This window comes from Diutina rugosa (assembly GCF_008704595.1).
Source record: "Diutina rugosa strain CBS 613 chromosome Unknown scaffold58_size72158, whole genome shotgun sequence".
In the NCBI taxonomy this organism is placed as follows: domain Eukaryota; kingdom Fungi; phylum Ascomycota; class Pichiomycetes; order Serinales; family Debaryomycetaceae; genus Diutina; species Diutina rugosa.
This window is the reverse complement of record NW_022995154.1, coordinates 51,404-72,268: the sequence shown is the minus strand read 5'-3', so window position 1 is coordinate 72,268 and position 20,865 is coordinate 51,404. Positions and strand designations below refer to the sequence as shown.

The following is a 20,865-nucleotide window of genomic DNA, read 5'->3' as shown; positions in this document are numbered from 1 at the left end:
GAGGATACCCCGGCGACCACTAAGCCACCAGAACTAAGCCACCAACGACCCAGCCAAGACCCTAGCCACAAGAGCAACTGAAAACAGCCCATACTAACATTTAGGCATATTGACTATCCCTTTTATTGGTGGCTTGGGCTGTAATTGTTGGCGCTGTCTCGGTATTCGTGGAGCAACTCGGGGGCGCACTATGACCTGGCCGCGCCGACCCACCAATTTCACCGCAGCAGGCGCCAGAATTCTACGGAGAAATCCAACAAAATGGGGCGTTTTATGGGCTCAGAATGGTATTAACTACGATTATATGGGTTTGGTAGCTTATACTGGTCTATTTCTGGCTTGGTTGGACGCTAATGGAGGCAGTGTCGGGGTTGTTGTCGGCGCGGGTCTAGACCGCGTAACGACGTGGTGCCGCGACCATCCCCCCGACAGTGCCACCACCACCGCCACCAGCAAGAACAAGGAATTTCCAAATATCCCCGTTTCTCCACTGTATGTTAGTCATTTGTTGTAGTTATTGGTGGGGGGGGCCGGGGAATACTGACGTATCGGATATAGCTCCACAAAACCCCGGCGCCCGTCGGAGTTACCCCGGAGAAGTCCCGACACCCTTCTACTAACACTAACTATTCCAATTTTTCAATTACTTTACCTGTTTCCTTTTTTTTCTTTATGTTCTTGACGATTCGCGCTGTTGTTCTTCGGTGAGCGGTTTTTTTTCGCTCCCTTATCGAGGTCATCGCGCCCGTCGCCGCTACCCCTGAGACTATCGGCTCGCGTGTGGCGAGCGCGTCGAGGTGCAGATATGGCATGCAGCGAACGATCGTATTTGTTTATGTTTCCTGCAGGCATGTGTCAAGATGGCAGCGATAATGAAAGTCAAGAAAACCCCCATAGATTAAATGGAAAAATCATACCATTCAGTAAAGTAAATGCAATTGAGCATGAAAAAGTAGTTTGTATTTAGTTTTAGTCGGGTTTACGCTTTTTGAGTGTTGTGGCGCCGTGACCACTCCTAAACGGAAACAAACCCCAAATCTATGTTTTTCACCATCAAATGTTATCAATCATACCTTATTTGCTTTAGTTTGCCTTGTGGATTATTTAGTAAACTTTTGCGATGAGTTTCGAGCTTATGTTAACTTGGCTAAAATTTTACCATTTTCAAATGAAATCAAGCCATCGTAGCATTCATCCCGATAAGACAGGTAATTGATCGAACTCACTCTAAACGCCATTATTAACCACCCAAACCACACTTGGTTTGTTTTTATCATCATTTACGTGACCTATGACACCCCCTTCCACTCCAGTTTTGACGTAAAATACCTCCCCAAATAAGGCTGGGGTCAAGCGCTCAAACCATAACCATTATCATCGGAAGGCGTGACTAAAGTGTATTGTTTATCATCAGGGCCACAGAAGTCGGCAACTCCGGGTTGAATTTGTGATGATTGCCAAAACCGTGTCCTGCCGAGAAACCAAACATAGCTAACCCCTTGGGTCATCGCCCCGCCACCAGCCACCGCGACTGCCACAATACAACGAGAACATCAGCCCCATGACCTAAATACATCAATTCCCCCAACAATATAGACTTAAATCGGTTCCATAAGTATAACTCTTTACAAATAAAACTACCATAACACTAACCCTCGATCTCTAATGACAGTATCAAGAAATTCAATCACGAAACTTACAGTTAAGTCATTCTTTTGAAATGGTGTTTTGCTAGTTTGGAAATCCAATCCTCACCCAACCCAACGATCGTATCGTCGTATCCTTAAAGGTTGAGCCGCACGTTGGTGCATGCGCCCCCACCCTGTCCTCGCTTAGGCCTCCCCTTCGAAGCCTGTTTTCGGTCGTCTCGAGACTACAAATGGAAATATTTGTGCTACTTTGATTACTAGCTCAAAACAGAAATGTAAGATTTTCATTAAAAGTTCACAAATCAGATGAGCAAGCTGGAGCCATCCAGATTCAATAGATTCTCTCCTCGAAGTTTGAGTTAAGGTGGTGACCGTACTTGCGAATATTTCAGCGAAGAGGGTAAGGCTTCGTTTTGGCGACTCATCAATCCCTTTCTGCTTTTGGATGTCTTTGTGGCGGACTCCCTTCTTCAGTTAGTGCTAGAAACTGGCGATGAGAGCTTTTGGACCACGTAAAAATCAAATCATATGAAAGACGATGATTTTGATGTCACAATCGTTCAATAGTCTTCTGGTGTTGCTCAAGGATTGTGAAGATCATCACCACGGTTAAGTTGGAAAGTTATATGACCATGTGAATAAAGAAACAGGGGCTTGATGAATGAAGGTGGCTTTATCGTCAAACCCAAGCTGCTCATTGACCATTTAGGCAAATCGTCATCGGATGCCACCAACTCAAAGTGGTCTAGAGTTGTCTCATTTTCAAATTCAAGCCACACCTCTTTAGATTGGACGTGTACAAGCAGTAATTGTTTCACCGAGGCAGGTATTTTGAGGCGATTGTTTTCGCTCCAGTCAACGATTGCAAGATGGATCGTCACCGACTGTAAATGCTTACACCCAACAAACACGTCAGGGGGTACTGATTTTGATGGTTTGCCTTCGGAGTCGTAGGGGTGCCACCATATGGTGACGTTTTGCAACATTGATGGAATGGAGCCATCAAAAAAATATTGTAATTGCCGACAATTAAATTGATGAGTATTGGGGAAAAGACAACTCTTTAAGGTGATATTGCGAGCGGAGATCTTTGGTTCCTCAACAACTCTACACCCTAAAAGAGTCACTTCATCAGCTATTATTGATAGTGATTGTAACCTCATAAAGCTTAAGTCTGCTGTCTTCAAATGTTGTTTCAAATGAAGTTCAGTTCGGGAATCCCCCAAGCTTAAATGAGCAAGCATCGGAAAGTGGTTTTTGTCAAAGGGGAAGGTAGTAGCCGAATTAAACGTCAAAGATACCAAGTTAGGCGTGTTAAGCCTCAAAATGCTGATTATGGAAGACATTGATAATCGGGTAAGTCGAGGACAATCAAGAGATACGTCACCAGCGAAACAGGCATCAAAGTATTGTAGATTGGCTGAGTTAACCGAAACATGACACTCATCGCCATCGCCAAAAAATAAAAAGGTTTTGAGTTGAGCGGGGATACCCTCCACCAGCCATTGCGAGTAAACCTGTAATGTGGTTACTGATGGCGGTAAAGGAAGTCGTTCAGTAATGACTGCATCTGTTCTCATACGCAATTCTTGTAAATTGATCAAGGGAGTGGTGTCAAGCACCAGGTACGTGGGCACCTTAAGCGACACCAATTGAGCCATTTGCGACTCCGTGAATAGCTCTGAAATATTTGAAGTTGAGGCGTGGATGTGCATTGCTTGTCGTAACGCCACTTTCTCGAGTTTTGGACAGTTTTTGCTTTTGAACGTGAACGAATCGTCATTAATCACACTGTTGAATTCTCGCAATTCCGGCAAATGGGACACTTGAGGGGCTGAAGTACCACTGTACACTTGTAGCTGTGACCAAGGAACATTATAAATACTGCCTCCATCCACATGTTTTAAGTTAGAGAGCTCAGTGGCATTGTAGGCAGTACCAATGGGGAGAATAAGCTTCTGGGTCAGTAAAGGAACTAACCCAATCTCTTCCGGGTCTACTTCATCATTGAACACCTCAAATGATGTGATGGACCCCCCAGTAATTGAGAATTTATCGCACTCTTTGAGGATAACTCGGGTTTCGTCGTCACCACAGTGGTACTCAAATTCTTTGCCAAACCCCACCACTTCCAACGTGTCGATATGCATTTGCCACGAGTTCAAATCAAAAGGCATCAGTGGTGGATTTCCCTCGAGGACCACGTGGACCAGCGTGAAGCGGCGGCGCTTAAACCATTCGGGAACAAGCTGGTGTGAAAACACGGGCAATACCACTTTAACGTGACAAGGCGGGAGCTGTTCAAGTAAAGCAAACCCAATATAGTCAGGATCACCCGTTACCAATGCGTTGGGACTTACACAAATGGTTTTATTGGCGAGATAGTCCGCCACCATTTGGCCGTGGCGAGGAGCCAATGCCACGTATAGTCGACAAACTGAAGGGATATCAACAAACGATAACGCCAGGTGGAATATCTCCTCAGGTAGCTTCAAAAATAGACTCATTCTGTCCAATTAATCTGTATATTCAAGCTGTTAATGCTGCCATTGTTGTTCGCACTGGAGGTGGTCGGTGCGGGGTGGCGAAAAACGCGGGCTTACTTCGGTGGCCTAATCGTTCTAGCAACGCGTCGCATTTACCCGCTAACCAAGTCACCTAGCGCGGGTGGGAAATTCGGTGAAACTCCGCTCACCAAACCCTAACTACTCGTGAGAGTCTCCGGCGCGTAAGCGCGTGGGCGTTGTTATAAGCAATCACGGGGTTCTCTCCCTTCTGGGGGGGAGCCCCATGGGAACGGCAACGCGAGCGGTTGGCCCTCCGGCTCCACGCGGGAGGAGCTGTTCAGTGCAATATGCGACCACTACGCACCCGATACCGATCATCGTTGCTAGGCGATCCTTCTCTTTTAACAAATTTTGTTAGCCATCTTTTTTTCTCTGTGCGAAAAGCTGTGCGAAAAGGACATCTCGGGTTCAACTTTTGGCGGTGACGAATTATATTACCATGATTATTGCTAGCATTCGCCGGATCTTTGCCCTGTTTCGTACTGACGAGGAGGAGCGGATGTACTCGCGTAAGGCGTTTTTCCATTTGCTTGGCTTCTTGGGCTCGTGCGTGTTGTTTTCCTTTGTCGCTCAAAGACTGACCCGTCAAATTGCTTGAAGTATACCTGAAACCGGAAGGATTATTGTTTCATTGGCATTACCCATGGGTGGGAAATGATTCTAATTGGTGTCTGGAGCCATTTGAGCCTAGGACCATGAGTTTTGGTTGCTTTTTTCGTGGCGGTTTATTTTGAGACGAAACGAGGTTAGCAGCGACCACTATGACCACTTTTGATCACTTACAAGTCCTTAGAAACCTGCCAAAGCTCAAAGTGCCAATACTCTGATTGAATGGCTGGTTTTGACGTGGCGTCGCGGTTGGGTTGACAACGCTAATTAACGCCACCCGGGGGGGGGGGGGTGTCACGACTCAGCGGACCAAGCCCTCATTTTCCGGAAGATAGTTTACCCGGGGTGGGGCAATTCATTCGTCATTGTTTTACCTCTGACGCCATATCAGGTGGACCCTTGACAAATGCCCTAACCCTGGGTGTCTGTGCTTGTGTCTCTGTTTACGTTTCGTGGCTTCAACGACAGATGCTAATGGTCTTTGCAAATGGCCTGATTACTATTGTTGTTTGTTGATTTAAGCTTGTCGGCATCACCAAAGTGCAGAGGCCCGGAGTGGCTACATTTACCGATTGACTGCATCAATAGCCATTTCTTTGTGGCCGGCTGTGGCTGGGTAAGGTACAAAAGTGATATCGTCGGCTTTACCTCTTTGAACATGGCCGATAATAACCACAAAACAGGGTCACTACCATTGACACCACCAGAATGACGCGGTCATTTATCTTGGGATTGAGGAAATAGAAACGTTCACCCGACGATGGTGCCACATGTGGTCATGCCCTGCGTAGCCAGGGTCCCTTCCATTGCACCCTGGCCAGGGTCTTCTCGAGGCAGTGGTGACGTTTGTGTCTTTCGGTGATTGCGAAAGCTATTTTTGGTGTGCTTGACTTTGAAATTAAGGTTGGCGCTTGCATATAGTTCGAAGCCCGAAGCGCAATGTCAACAATATCGTCTTAGGTTTGGTACGGTTTGGTTTCGTATAGGAAGGTAAACTATGAAAACAATGAATTACTTTGATAATAAATCGACGCCATAAGCGACGAGAATCTAAAGTGGGGATGCTGACTACTGTAGAGACGTTATTGCAGTTTTTCTCAACCTCTGTCAAACTTTTCGTCACTGTATTCTCATGGTCTTGGTTTTGGCTGGCGCTAGTACAATTCCGTGCGAAACTCTCGCACGGGCCTGCCACCAAACAAATAAAGGAGAGGACTAAACCTTCCTTTAATTGACAAGTAATTCACAAGGATACGCATTCAAAGTATAGTACACGTGAATCCTAAACTAACCTACCACCTTAATTTAAGGAATCGTTTCGTCACAGATACTTCGTGAACCTTGTGTTCGTGTGAGCTCGCACAGTCCGTGCGAGAGTTTCGCATGGACCATAATCATCGCTTGACACTAACTGATAAACCATAAAAATCCATCTCTCTCAATTGGCCAGTGATCTCGACCAATTGCATTCATATAAACATAGTAGACGAAAACTCATTTAAATCCAAAAGTAATCCATTGGATGTTTTGTCACCGATTGGATCTTGATTAAAGAAATTATCACTGCTAGCACAGTCCGTGCGAGAGTTTCGCACAGAGCCATGGCTACAGCCTAACAGTGGAGGAGCCCACCGTATTCCTCAATTGACCGATGATTCTAGAAAATTGGCATTCAAGACTAGTAACTTAGACATATTAGACAATATTCAACCAACACTGGGGAAAATTTCACCAAAACTGACCATTTTTCGTCACTATGGATGCCCTCGTAGCCCGCCGCACTTCGCACGCTACACACTCTACCACAGCACACACCACCGCCGGATGCTGCTGTCCCAGCTCCAGGAGTTCCACAGCCACTTGCGCCGGGCCAAGAAAGTGGTGGCGCTTGTGGGAGCCGGCTTATCTGCCTCCCTGGGACTCGCCACGTTCCGTGGCACCCAGGGGTTGTGGAAAAATTATAACATGATCGACCTCGCCACCCCCGACGCCTTCTACGTCGACCCGGGGCTTGTATGGCAATTCTACCTGTGGCGGAGGTACCAGGCGCTTCAAGCTAGTCCCAACCGAGGCCACAAGGCGCTAGCAGCGCTCAGTAACGTGCCAGACTTGAAACAGTGTACCATCAACCAGAACGTCGACGGGCTCCTTACCCGCGCGGGCCACGCCTCCAAACACCACTTCCAGATCCACGGACTGTTGTTTCAGTTGAAATGTACCAGTTTTACCTGCAATTACGTCGATCCAGCCAACTTTACCCACCCGTTGACCCCGGCGCTCGTAGGCACCGAGTTTGAGTACCAGGGCCAACTGACGAGAAAACGCAGACTCAGCCACGATGAACATACTCAAAATACCCCCAAAAGTGCCGACAGTCTGCCTCAATTCACCCCAGTACCTCAAATCGAGGAAGGAGATCTACCCCGGTGTCCTCGGTGTTCGCTGCTTTTACGCCCCGGAGTGGTATGGTTTGGCGAGCTGTTGTCGCTTCATCAGATTCATGCTATTGACTCGTTCATTGAGGAGGGGGATCCACCAGATTTGATACTAGTTATTGGCACTCTGGGAACGGTGTACCCGGCCAATTCGTATGTGGATCGGGTGCGGTTCCATGGTGGTAAAGTGGCTGTGTTCAATACCGATATTGATGAACCCATTATTAACGGAGAGGTTAAGGATACTTGGGGTTTTGTCGGCGATGCCGCTGAGACCCTTCCAGAAGCGTTGGCTCCATTAATCGGTGAGGTAGAAGAGGTGGCCTCAACAAGCAATAGCGAGCCGGCTACCGAAACTAAAGGCACATAATTGTCCACAAATCACTCATGACTATCAGTGTTTGACAGCATTAGTCTACAACCTGAGGTTCTCCGATTGACAGTTGGCTACGTTTACTCCATATTCATCGTGAACATCGTCATAATGAATACAGTGGCTCTTTACTTTGGAATTGCTGGTGAAACTCTAATTACTATGGCAATGTCGCAAATCATTGTTTCATGGAGGCTCGCAAACTATAACTAATTTTGTGGCACTATAGCCGGTATCAAAATACCAATTGTGAACACCTTGATCGCATGAAAGAAACATAAATCAGATGCACGGCTTAGCTTTCTCCAAACGTCAGTTAACCACGTCAATATGTGCATTTCCCACAGATGTGTCAGTGCTGCTTAACTGACGCAACATTACCTAAAGCGCTCCACCACCCGACCTCACGACGGTTACCGGGGCGGCTGATGCAGGGACTGTGTAACCGGCTGAATCATTCCCCCGCAAAGGTCTACGCAATACCTGGTTTTCCCATGTCAAATTAAGAAAGTATACCCATGCTATTCATTATAACTCAAGGCGCCCCAAATCTTCCACAAAAGGCATTAATTATTGTCGTCAGCCCAATCACCGTGGGCGCCGCTTGGACTTTTTGCTGAAACGACGCTGGTTTTGGATATCGTCGATCGTCTCGATGGAGGCGATGGTCACCGTGGGCTTAAGGAAGCGCCCCGCCAGCGCCAGCGCTGACGGCGATGACAACAGGGGCGCCCGCGCGTACTTCGGGCGCGGCAGGTGCGCGTTCAGCGGGCGCCGGAAGTAGCTGTGGTCGAAAAGCGTCGGTGGCAGCAGCGCCCCCGCCATCGCTGCTCCGCTTACGGGCTCAGGCGACACGTCGCCGCCGCCACCAGATCTGACGGTATCGACGGAGTCGTTGGCGTGGCTGAAAGTGAAGAGCAGCAGGAGCACCAGGTCGGGGGTCGCCAGCAAGAGGTCGACGCTGCGCGCTCGCGACGGCGCCGGCGCCGGCGCCTGCGGTGTCGGCGCCACCATCGGCGCGAATGGCGCTGGCGCTCGCGGCACCGGTGGCACCATCGCCAGGCCAAAATCACCGGCGAGCCCCGCCATATTCATCGGCGGCGGCGGCGGGTCGAAAATCAAGTCGTCGACGTACACCTCCAAGTAGTCGCCGGGCACGTTCATCGAATTGATATGATATCAATGGCGGGTTGCTGAAACATGCGGGCGCCGCGTATAAATAAACCCCCTCTCGATGAGTGGGTCCCCTCTCTGCCAGTGGACCCTGGCCATAATAATTATTTTACTATCGCAAACGCCCCTAACCTCCAAATCCCATTGACGCCGCCGAGAGTGGCGCTTTGCGGGACCAGCCGTTGCACACGCAACCTTACGAGATTCTGGCGGGGACAGGGACCCTGCGGGCGCCGGCGCCGGCGTCATCCGCGCGCTTGGCACCGATAAGCACCTCCCCCTGTAACACCTCGATAACAGACGCTACAAGTACGCTAGCCATAGTGGTCAAAAATACCATAGTATCCAATATATCATAAACTCAATAGATCCAGTAAATTCCTTATTTACGTTTACGCCTTATTTGCCCCGATCTGGCGTGGGGTGGCGTCGGATCGGCCTGTTTCGTCAGGGGGCCCGCCCCGATTACTCCGAGATCTCGGGCGCGCCTCCCGCTATTTTTTCCCCCTCGACGTGCGAGCGCGATTAGTGGTGGCAGTGACCGGGAAAACATGTGAGGGTGACGTTGCCAGCAAACTTGAAACGACCCCGCTGCTGGGCGTCTCAAATATTATTTTGTTGTTAGTGTGCATCTCTGTGTATTCGTAAACATTAGTCCGCAATCGGACATATTAAATTTCGGAGCCGTTTAGTCGCGATCGAGGAGAGCGGCGTCGACGTCATCGCGCACCACGCGCTCGGGAATGTAGCCAGGTTCGGGCGGGAGGCCAATCTCGATATTTGCGTCGAGAAGCATCTGGGTCTCAATGTAAAGCTTACGCTTTTCCGCGACGGTTTCCGCGAGTTGGTCGGTGACTATATGGTTGATTTTCGTCGCGGTGTTGACGCGCGCTAGTAATATATCGTGGTACTCGCGCCACTCGTCGGCACTGGCTTCCGGCGTCGGCGGTGGCGGGAGCTGGTGCCGGCGCCATTGAGTCTTAACTTGTTCAGTAGCGTCGGCGATCTCGTGAAGCAATCCTTCCAGAGTGACGTCGTACTCTTTATTCCGCTCAAGCTCGTCGTACTTCCTCACGTACGTCTTGATCTGGTTGTGGACGTCGGTGCCCAGGGTGAGCGGGGCCAGCGTCGGCGTTTTGAGGTACTTCTCGAGCCGGTAGCGGGCCAGCCGGTACTGGCGGGTGTCCAAGGGGAACTCGGTGGCTTCTCTTACCGATACGTCGTTGTCGGCGGCGAGAACGTCGATGAACGAGGCGTGGTTCCAGAACGGGGTCAGGAGCAGCGCCCGCACCGTCAGCGCGTGGGCGCCGGTGTGTATGAGTTTGTGGGTGGTTTCCAAGTGGTTGTCGAGACTGTCGCCGCGGTAGTCACACTCGGGAAGCGGGCAGGCAGCGGTGGCCGTCATGGTGGCGCTGTAAGTTTGGTTGGTGGGTGGGTGATTTGAAAAACCTTTGGTGGCTGCGCGCGCCCTCGGATTATCAAAGAAATTACGTAAGATTGACGACTAGTAGTAGGGTCAAAAAACTCTGTCGTTAACAACGGAAGCCACTTTATTTGATGCTTATTATCTGTAGAGAATGATGCATAGTCGTCAGTGTGCCCCCTTGAATGGAATTACTGAGTTCGGCGTTGCTAGAACAAATTATCGTCAATCAGGTTCAAAGTACCAAGATCATTATTGCAAGAGCTAATGTACAATCTTGTAACTGGATGTTTGAAATACTCACGTTGGTGACATTGTCGATTCTTGAGTTCAGGGTCTAAGGTACTTCGTCGTGAAGGTGGGAGCGTGAGTGAACTTACACGAATCAACCGAAATTGAGTTTGCTGAAAGCACCATATGCCCTAATTTGACACGTACAAGCTTAACCCATTCAAGGCGTTGGGTGATGACAAGATCGGCCCACTTCGAATTCCCTTCGGTTATGGTGAGACGACGAAGGTTGGGGACCCGTTCCAAAAGACCCGCTCGATCAATTGTGTCTAATTCCGACACATTGGGGACGTTGCACTCCTCAATTGACAGATAATGCTTTCGGTTCATAGCTTCAATATTGGGACAATCGATTGTTAACTTTTTGGCTCTTGTTATCAACAGGCGTTTAAGTTTGGAGGATCTCACACTGATATCACGACAATCACGACTAATGTAACCAACTACTTCAAGCTGGGAGGGAATACCATCGACGGGACAGTTTGATATAACAGCTAATTCCACCAAAGTGGGTGGTAAAGGGGTGTGCTCAATAAGACCCTCGTTATAAATAACGTGTAATACTCTCACGTTCATCATCAACGTCAAATCATTAATCTGATCACAGCATTCGCATAAAACAAGTTGAGTTTGTTGACCATTTGTGAAAATGTCGTTGATGAGATGTACCGGGTGAAAAAGCATAAAGTTTTGAAGACTGGGACAATGAATGCTTTTGAAGACTCAACTCACGCTTCCAGAGACGGAGGTCCTTCAAGTTTGCACATACCGTACCGTCAGGAATCTCATCAACATCGGCAAATTCGAGCTGAGCCCAGGGAATGTTACCGAGACTGTGACACCTTATATGTTTAAGATTCGGAAGTGAGGATACATCCAATGGAGGTCTGTTTGCGGCATAAAGTTTAATTGTGGTGATCAGCGGCGGTAACTTACCTCTGAGGTCATAGTAGTAACCGAGTGGGTGAGGTTAATCAACTGCATTAGGCTTGGTGCTCTGCTCTGTGGAGATAATAATCGACACTCGTCAAACGACGGTGACGGGAATTTCGTCAACGTTGACGATAACATAGACTAATTCTAAAACAACCACCTTAGCAATACTGTTGAGATGGATGGGTCGACGAGTGTCACCGGGATGTCTCACTTTCAAGTTCAATTGCTCAACTCTGACTTGCTTGAGGTACATTTTTGCAAGCTTCATAAGGCCAGCAGGCACTTCAACGCGAATTTTGCACGGCGGAAACATCGCCAATATGTGAAAATCGACTTTGGCGGTGTCTCCGTCAAGGATGTGCTCCACGGTCACTTTTTCCACCCGTTTTATAAAGTGACGAGTGGAATTTTGCCGGAATGCCTCGTAGTCAGGGTGGGTGTTGTAAGCCTCGAACATCAGACGCAATGAGTGGAGATCAGGGAACTTGATCATAAACGTCGTAAGGGAGAGCCACGAATTTGCCTGGAGGTGGAGCCATAGCGCTAGTCGTAGGGGGTTGGTGAGTGGTGAGAAGAAGGGGGGATCACCACCGAAATTACTGGGGAGGGGGGTGGACTGACCCGTGCGGGATTTTTGTCGGGCGGATGCTCGAATTGCCTAAACTTGGTTACTTTTGGATTAAGGTGGTTCGCTTGCATAGTTTCCAACATCGATCACGTGATGTCGACATTTCCAAAACCTACCCGGTTTAGACATATGCGTGATCGTGATGGTCGGCTAGTATTACTATCAGAGCCACCATAACTGTATCCCACATCATTTTCAGGTCAATCATGTTGGCACGCTGACGCATTGCCGTCCTCGGCTTAATTCGACCATGCAATTTCTCAGCCATGTCTGAAACATCACTTGGTTCCCACCAAAGTACTAAATAGCCCCACAACGCCGTTATTTCATGTAGAGAATTGGGTTTACCGGGATTCTCTGAGAACCTGGGAAGGTTCTCATATTGATTCCCCGACCTGCAATTAGATTGTGTGGGAGGCATGCTGTAGTAAAGATGCAGCAATCCGAGGGGTAATAAGCAAAACCTTAAAGGTAACTATTGTAGTAATAAAGGTATAAAGGTAGATATAGACTGATAAATACTCTCAAGAGTAATCCGCCGCGCCCATGTATGTGATCAACATCTTTCAGTTCAGCGGATGGAAGCCACAATGTGGGGAAATAAACCGAATAGTGATTTGACTATTGCAAATCATGTGTAGTTGAAACGTGGTACCACAACATAACATATTTGAGTTCAAAATGATGCTTGACTTCACAACTCAAATATGTCCTGTATATAACACACCACGTCTCTCGTGAACTCCTGCATACATTGTACTCCCGCTCGTCTAAAATTATTTCAAATTTTCATTTCAAGTTTTTTTTCGTTATTTTTTTTTTTGTCAGGAACATCTTCTGATATCTATTACACATATATTTGAACTCTGCCGATCATAAATTTGGATTCAAAACTCACATAAGTTGTTTTGTTGATGGCAGAAGCTCGACCTGAAAATTTCCTCACTACATGCAGGATTCCTACGAGAACGCACCTAAAAGCGTCATGAGTATGTCACTTTTTCAGTTGAGTTCATGAAAGTTTTGCAGCCAGTAGTGTACATTCCAAAATCATAGCAGTGGTAACGTTCTTGACCTACTCATGAATTACAGTTAGTGGTGCTACGATTATTATGAGTAATGCACACAATAATCTATTCTGCAAGTGGGGCAAGTAGGATGCCATGTCTGAAACTACGTCAAATTGAACGTTAACTTTTCCAAATATTTATCTGCCATACTTCTGGCACCAAAAAATTTTATGAAGCTAATTAGAAGTCTGTACCAGTTTTTCCTGATTTTATAGCACACTTTATAGTTTTTCACTAAAAAAATCAAAATAATTTCATTTGCTGTATAAATGGTATTAGCACCGTAAATATCACAGTGGTGCAATTCGTTCCTTTCTCAAGGTTACTATAGATGAAGAAAGAGCGATTAAAAGAATCATGAATTATATGCACATGCAATGCTTGTGTGCAGAACCCCAGACTTGAAAGCGTGATATATGTGTCAGCGAATGTGGTAGCATCTACCTTAACCCTTCAAACCAAATGAAGATACTCCCAGATTATAACTATGCTTGTTAAAATGTGCTATTCACTTAGTAAGTGCGTGATACAACTCACCTTGTTGAGACTTGCATATTGGTTAATGCACCTGCATACAAACTTCATAATAAACGAGGTGTAAAGCCAATTCTATTACTTTTAAAAACATCATAGGTTACTTCCAATGCTCACTAGATGTAATAGACTACGATAGAAGCTTAAATTCTTCCGAAAAATAATTTCCAAAAAAAAAAAAGTTTTTTTTCCACCGATAAACTCACATAGAGACGCCGATTTTGAAGTCAACTCTCCCAAACTAGCATCGGATATACTTCCAGTGCCAAAGAGTTTTATGGAGCAAACGAAATGATTTTTTCGATTTGTCCTGATTTTATATCACACTTTTAAGATTTTCCAGAGGAAAGTCTAAAATATTCGAACAATTTCTAATTGTTGTCACACGTACTACTTGAACTCTAAAAATACAATGATGTAGTTCGTTTTCTTTCAAAGCGTGACTTACGTCATGAATGGCTTGATTGAAAGCGTGCACGTGATATGCAGGCATCATCTCTAAGTGCAGGTCTAAATTTTGCAAGCTTGAAGAATGTGTCATTTGTTGTGAAGGCTTTTAGGAGACTCTCTGAGTCAAATTGACGCGTTCATTACTTATAATTGTGTTGACAGATTTGAGGTAGTCACTGTTGGATCACGAATTGTTGTGGACTGCTTCTCTTGTGATGCACTTGCATAGAAACGTCTAGCTTGAACGAGGTGTGATATCTTTGTTATCACGATTACTACAACCGCAAGTCGCCATCAAAGTTCGTCTGCTGTTGATAGCATTCCAGTGGGATAAAAACATTGGTGGTAACATATTTGAGTTCAGTAGGATGCTTGACCTCACAACTCAAATATGTCCTATATATAACTTTTCGAAAGTTAGTGTCTTCTCGAAAACAACATCTGATCAATATGACACACATATTTGAACCGTGCAGAACGTAGAAATGGTATCAGAACCCACTCGACTTGTTTGATCAATGGTAGATGCTTGACTCAATGATTCTCCTCTACATGCAGGACGAATTCAAGACCGTACATGGAAGTACGACAAGTGCCTCAGTAGAACTTTCGCAGTCAGCGGTCTAGCGTAATGAAATTGTGATGGTAGTGACATAATTGACCCACTCACGGTTTGGAACTTGTAGCATCATGATTATCGTGTGCACTGCATACATCTGACCGTCCTGCAGGTGATTCAAGTAGAGTGCTTTGCTCCTATTACGTCAAATCTTTCGTTAACTCGCCGAGATTCACATAGGTAATAGCTCAGGTGCCAATGAGACTGATAGTAATTGGAAGCAAATAACTCATCACCAACTTGGTGGGCATCAATGTTTGGAGCTGATATTCAAAACTTCAAACGAAAGAATTGTCAAGGCCTGGCTGAGAATACTTCCTTGATTTGCGTGAAAAGGCGTCTATATTAGTCTGAAATGCGTGTATGCGATATCCGTGGGATTCTAAGCAACGAAACAACCAAACTAATGGAAGATGGAGGAGATGCAATGCTAAGCCAGACTCAACGACCGCTGTAAGGGCTTTTCTCGATCCGTTAGTTGAACCGTTTGGTGCTAATTTGGAAACCTAAAAAGTTTTTGGTAAACCATAGGAGCGTCCAATTTACCGCCGGTATCATTTTTGGTCCACTATTGATAAGTTCATGTAAACGTTCAGCTTCAATTTCATCCATCGCTTTAGTGTGAGAAGGTCGGCCTGGTAGTTAAATGAATTGCGTCGAGAACGTCCAACAGTTGCGTTGAATTGATCTTAGCATGGACGACAATCTTCCAACAAGCAACTGGCAGCATATACGCAACCTGACTATCGAGGAGTAAAGTGTTTATACGTGATGGTGAATCAGGCCCCTGGAAACTTGAGCCATCAAGACGAACATGATCTTCCTCTGGTGTTCATACATCAAACCACGTTCCCAAATTGGGTGTAGTCAGCTTATCGTGAGCACAGGAGGCAATGTAGTCAGTTCAATCAAATGATTAACAATGGAGTCAACGATAGTCACGTATCACTTATAGCCTCGGCATAAGCAAACACCGCTCAGTAGCAACCGTAGCGGACTCAATCAGTTAGCCTCCTTTCCAACTCAATGGCACTTGCTTTCAAATGATCCCACTTCCAAAACTCATATCAATCTCCAGTAATGACAATTTGGGTGTGTTATCCGCGGTTCAGCTCATTGTTTATATCTCAGGGTCTTGTGCGACGGGTGTCATTGCCATCGCGGAGTACCATCGCGCACTAATGACGACACTACGAGAGAGGCAGCACGATGAGGTGAGTTCGATCGAGCTGATCTACGGCGACACCTTCGTCGACATCACCCTGCAAAATAAAGTGTGGAACCAGGATCCGTCGCCGCACTTCCAGGTGACGGTGGCCAGCGACGCCGATCCCGACCACCCGGAGGTGAGCGTGGTGCTAGACATCGAATTCACCCAAACCTACCCGTTACTGCCACCCATTGTCAAAGTGCTCCACCCGAAGAACTTGCTACGAGCGCGTATTGCTGCCATTGAGGCCAAAATCAAGGAATTGATCAAGGAGTATCCGGAGCAAGAAGTGGGGTTTATCATCATTTCGGAAGTGAAGTTCATGGTCGACGAATTCCACAGCACCACGGAAAAAGTGCTCCTGCTTGAACAGGAGCGTGAACTCCGCTTACAGCAGCAGAGACTCGAATTGGAGCAGCGGGAACAGGCCCTAGCTCGCCAGCAGGAAGTGGAGCGCCACCGCGAGGAAATGGAGGTTACCAAACACATTGCCAACATCGACGATGAAGACACGGTGCTGGTATCAGTGCTGGACCTCGTACCGGCTCTGGGAACTGGGTATGACTACTTTGTGTTTGATCAAACAATGACGGCGGAAGTGTACGGCACTCGTCGCCAATTCCCCTTCCGAGCAGTGCTGGGTTTCATTGGCTGTCGCAAGCGGGACTTGTTGGCGCTGGTTGCCGCCCATTCGTACATTGTCAAGCCCTATATCGCTCCTAGTCTTATCTCCGAAAAGGATCGGGGGCTGGAAGTGCTGTATTTGCTTCTAGAGATTGATTTTCTCCACGAACACTGGAGCAGTGATGATGGCAAACGAGAGATCCACCAGCTAGAAGCCGAGCTCGCCCAGGTGGCCCAGCTCCGCCACACCAATCTCCAGCGATTGCTAGGTTTTCAGATCGATAAGGTGCCTGAAGGTTCAGGGTGGCGGCTACGAGTACTTACTGAGTTTCTGCCACTGCTGGAGGTTCTCCTGGAGCTATTACGGACGGCAGAATATATCAATTGGGGGCTTGCACGTAACTGGTTAATCCAACTTCTACCAGCACTCGAAACCCTCCACCAGGCGGGGCTCGCCCACCGCCAAGTGTGTCCGTTGGCGGTGCTGGTAGCCGGAGACGACGACGATAGCTCTGTGGAGAGCGAGGGGACCAAAGTGGTGAAGTTGTGTCATCCTCAGTATGGTCAACGCATCGTGCTGATGCTCACAAAATACCCCAATCCAGGAGCAGTTACACCTAATCCCGACCCGATGCCGCAAGCGTGGCGCCATCCTGATACTACCATCACCCTGAAAACGGATATTTGGGACTTGGGGGTGTTGTTTATTCGGGTTATGCTCAACTATACCGTGTTGGAGACGACCTACCCCACTCCCGATACGTTTGTCGCCAAGTTCGACCCGCAACTGTACGGGGCCCTGAGCCAGTACGCGGAGTACGTCTACGATATGTTGTGCAAAATGCTCACACCGAAGGCAGCAAAGCGGCCGCTGGCACTTGAGCTCAATGCCCTCCAGTTCCTTCGGGAGGGGCCTAACTTGAACCAAAGTTCATCGGCAGTGGAATCCGATAGCGACGATGAGACACCTGCGGTGGTTAATCGCCGCCTTTTAGCTGTCAGTGGCATGCTGAAACGGCGCTACCTGAACCAGGACGATTCTCTGGACGCCCTGTTTGAACCACCTGAAGTCGGAGGACGCTACCGTCGAGAGTTTGAAGAAGTGGGACGATTGGGCAAAGGTGGGTTTGGTGAAGTGGTCAAAGCTAGAAGTCGTATTGAGGGCTCATTCTACGCGGTGAAAAAGATCCGCTACAAATCCCACAAACTCGAACTGTTGCTTAGTGAAGTGCTTTCGCTTGCTCGTTTGAATCACCCTCACATTGTCCGTTATTACGGTGCGTGGTTCGAAGAGGCTCCCTCGGCGTCAGCGATTGCCAGTGACTCGGAAGAGGATAGTGGCAGTATCAGCGACGACGAAGACGACGAACTGAGCCAGTTCGACTCCCAGTTTACTCTGCGAAGACTGTTTCTGGTAGGATATTTCAATCAGCTGTATGAACAACTGTTTTACGAACTGGATGCGTTTGAGTTCGCTCGTGCCCTGGACGATGATAATGACAATAATGATGATGATGAGACACTGACGGAACCGTCAATTCCAGCTAGGCGCCAAGTGCTCCCTCGGCATCGTCGTCGCTCGATGACTCAGGCAGTGCCTCAAATGCTCTACATCCAAATGGAGCTTTGTGAGAACAATACCCTTTCTGACTTGATTCAACAGGGACTTCCGCTGAACAAAAACGAGTACTGGCGGCTCTTTCGCCAGATCCTCGACGCGGTGGCGTATATCCACAGCGAAGGGTTTATCCACCGTGATTTAAAGCCGAAGAACATTTTCATTGACCGGCAAAATAATGTTAAGGTCGGTGATTTTGGGCTTGCGAAACTGTCGCAATTGGCGCTGGCGCTGGTGACGAAAGATAACCAAGTTAAGGAAGGGCCCGAGCTTTCGACAGTGGTGGGTACGGTGTTCTATATGGCAAACGAAGTTGCCACCGGGGACTACGACGCTAAAGTTGACATGTACTCTTTGGGGGTGATCTTTTTCGAAATGTGCTGGCCGATGACTACGGGAATGGAGCGCGCGCATATCCTCAATCAGCTTCGTTTGGCTCGTGTTGAATTCCCTGAGGGCTTTTCCGAAGCCAAATTTGGTAAAGAGAGAAAAATCGTGCGGCTGTTGCTCGACCATGATCCTCAAAAACGACCTGAAGCTCGTCAATTGCTTCAGCTGGGATTGTTACCGGTAGAACCGCACGACCCCGTGGTTCAGGAGGCATTAAGGCTGTTGACCGACCCCGCCCTGCCGTGGCAGGCTCAGGTCCGCCAAGCCTTATTTTCTCGCCCGTATCTGGTAGCAGCCGATGTGGTATTTGACGGACGTGGTGGCTTGAAGCCGCAACTGGAAGTGGAGGCAGTGCTGTTTGAGTGTATGGTGAGTCAAGTATCGGAGATATTTGAGGTCCACGGTGCCGTACAGGACCACGAAGTGGCTCCAGTAGCTCCGCAGCCACCACCACAATACCAGAATACCGACCAGTTTAAAGTGCTTGACCGTCTGGGAGCGGTACTTACTTTACCGTTTGACCTTACCCTCCCCTTAGCCCGTCAGTGGGGTCGTTCTCCGGCTCCTGTTCCTAAGGTATGGCGTCACAATTATGTCTACCGAGCTCCCACTACTCGTCAGGGAGGCGGAGGGGCACCTAAACGATACTCGACGATGGCATTTGATATTGGTGGCTTTGACCATCCTCCTCGCACCATCCAGGCTCAAATGTATGAGGATGCTGAGTGTTTACTGGTGATTGATGCGGTAGCACAAGCGTTCCCCGGGTTCAGCGGTGACCAGGGTGTGCTCCTAGTGAACCACTACCTGGTGCTTGATGCCGTGGTCCAGTTCGCGTTCTCCTCAGCGATTGATCGAGCCAGAACTCACGAAGTGATGGCGGTACTCGCGCAGTTAGGGGTTGATGCCACTAGTGACGATATCAAGCGCAGCTTGCGTCAAGAGTTTGGGGCTCCTCACACCGTGGTCCACGATTTGGTGGATCTGTTCAACTTTACGGTCGATGTGGCGAGTGCTCGACAGAAATTGGCCCGTAAAATGGTGGATCTGGCGGCGGCATTGAAAGTGGAGCGAGCGATGGCCTACGTGGCGGATGTGGTGAAGCTTGCACAGAAGATGGGATTGAAAACACCAATTTACTTCAATCCGTTGGCTAACTACAATGCCAGCTACTACGGCGGCAACATCATGTTCCAGTGGGTGTGCCGGGTTGATAAAGCTCGTCGTTTCAGTCGAGTGGCCACTGGGGGCCGCTACGATGCTTTGATTCGATCTTTGGCCGCTCGTGACGTTCACAAGCAATATACTCCTCACGGCGTTGGGTTCTCATTGCTGACCCACTTGATGCACATCATATTGAAGCAACTGTGGCCTAAGACGCGTCATTTCAGTGCCCACAACGTGCCCCCTCGTTTACAGTGGCAGGGACAACGGGTGCGGGTGCTTATCAACGTGACGCTGGAACCAGCAGTATTGGATTCGCTGGTGGAGATTTTGAAGCTGTTGTGGCGAAGAGGAGTGAGCTGTGATCGCTACCATCTGATGCTGAATGATGATTTTGCTCATCAAGCGTGGGTAGACGGGGCGGAGTACGTGGTGCTCATTCGTCAGCCCAAGGGGAAGGCGCTGGCAAGAGGGTTCAGACCGCTTAGAGTGCGGTGTGTGGCTACGGGAAAAGACGTTGACGTTGATTACGATGAGATTGGCGACTTTTTAAGCTCGGAAACTGGGACGTCGCCCATGGTAGCTACCAGACCTGGGTTACCTTCGTTTGAGCTGACGCTGAGCTTAAATGAAGCACAAATGGTACAAGCACCGGTAGCCCAGGTTGAAGTGAGCCAAAAAGTGGTAGTGGTTGAGAATATGGCTCCTAGGGGACGTAAGAACCGCAAGGATAAGTATCTGGCGGAAATCGATGCCCAGGCGGCGGCAGCGAATTACGTGGAACAGGTGGCGGGAGCGAAAGTGATTGCAGTGGCATTGCGCGATGAGGTCATCGACATGATGGCTCAAACACTGATTGCTCTGGAGGACGAGTGGGTGCGCAAAGTGATCTACCTGACGAAGGACTTGCCCAAACTGTACGCGATGTCGATATACAACATTATGGTGAAGGAGAAGGCTAAGGGGAGCTCGTTGGTGTTGCTTGTCAGCCAGCGTACGCAAAAGACAGTGGTGGTGGACTTGACGAGAGGCGACTAAGCATTATAGCATATATAGACAACGGCATAACGATTATAGAAATTCCGCGTTCATAGGATTGATT

The 20,865-nt window shown here is 48.1% G+C and overlaps 6 protein-coding genes across 6 annotated transcripts; 2 read left to right on the top strand and 4 right to left on the bottom strand. All coding sequences in view use genetic code 12, as the record gives it.

Annotated features, from left to right (window-relative positions):
- Positions 1-2,230: 2,230 nt before the first annotated feature.
- DIURU_003302 (uncharacterized protein) lies at positions 2,231-4,156 on the bottom strand (the record flags this gene model as incomplete). The annotated part of the gene is made up of 1 exon (XM_034156050.1): positions 2,231-4,156. The coding sequence occupies one exon, from the start codon at positions 4,154-4,156 to the stop codon at positions 2,231-2,233; it is 1,926 nt and encodes a 641-aa protein (XP_034011928.1).
- Positions 4,157-6,649: 2,493 nt separating this feature from the next.
- On the top strand, positions 6,650-7,630 carry DIURU_003301 (uncharacterized protein; the record flags this gene model as incomplete). The annotated part of the gene is made up of 1 exon (XM_034156049.1): positions 6,650-7,630. One exon carries the CDS (start codon positions 6,650-6,652, stop codon positions 7,628-7,630), a length of 981 nt encoding a protein of 326 aa, XP_034011927.1.
- A 1,864-nt stretch (positions 7,631-9,494) lies between these two features.
- On the bottom strand, positions 9,495-10,211 carry DIURU_003300 (uncharacterized protein; the record flags this gene model as incomplete). The annotated part of the gene is made up of 1 exon (XM_034156048.1): positions 9,495-10,211. One exon carries the CDS (start codon positions 10,209-10,211, stop codon positions 9,495-9,497), a length of 717 nt encoding a protein of 238 aa, XP_034011926.1.
- Positions 10,212-10,559: 348 nt separating this feature from the next.
- DIURU_003299 (uncharacterized protein) lies at positions 10,560-11,204 on the bottom strand (the record flags this gene model as incomplete). The annotated part of the gene is made up of 1 exon (XM_034156045.1): positions 10,560-11,204. One exon carries the CDS (start codon positions 11,202-11,204, stop codon positions 10,560-10,562), a length of 645 nt encoding a protein of 214 aa, XP_034011925.1.
- A 343-nt stretch (positions 11,205-11,547) lies between these two features.
- On the bottom strand, positions 11,548-11,949 carry DIURU_003298 (uncharacterized protein; the record flags this gene model as incomplete). Its single annotated transcript, XM_034156044.1, has 1 exon — positions 11,548-11,949. One exon carries the CDS (start codon positions 11,947-11,949, stop codon positions 11,548-11,550), a length of 402 nt encoding a protein of 133 aa, XP_034011924.1.
- Positions 11,950-15,800: 3,851 nt separating this feature from the next.
- Positions 15,801-20,801, top strand: GCN2 (serine/threonine-protein kinase; the record flags this gene model as incomplete). The annotated part of the gene is made up of 1 exon (XM_034156043.1): positions 15,801-20,801. The coding sequence occupies one exon, from the start codon at positions 15,801-15,803 to the stop codon at positions 20,799-20,801; it is 5,001 nt and encodes a 1,666-aa protein (XP_034011923.1).
- Between the last annotated feature and the right edge of the window lie 64 nt (positions 20,802-20,865).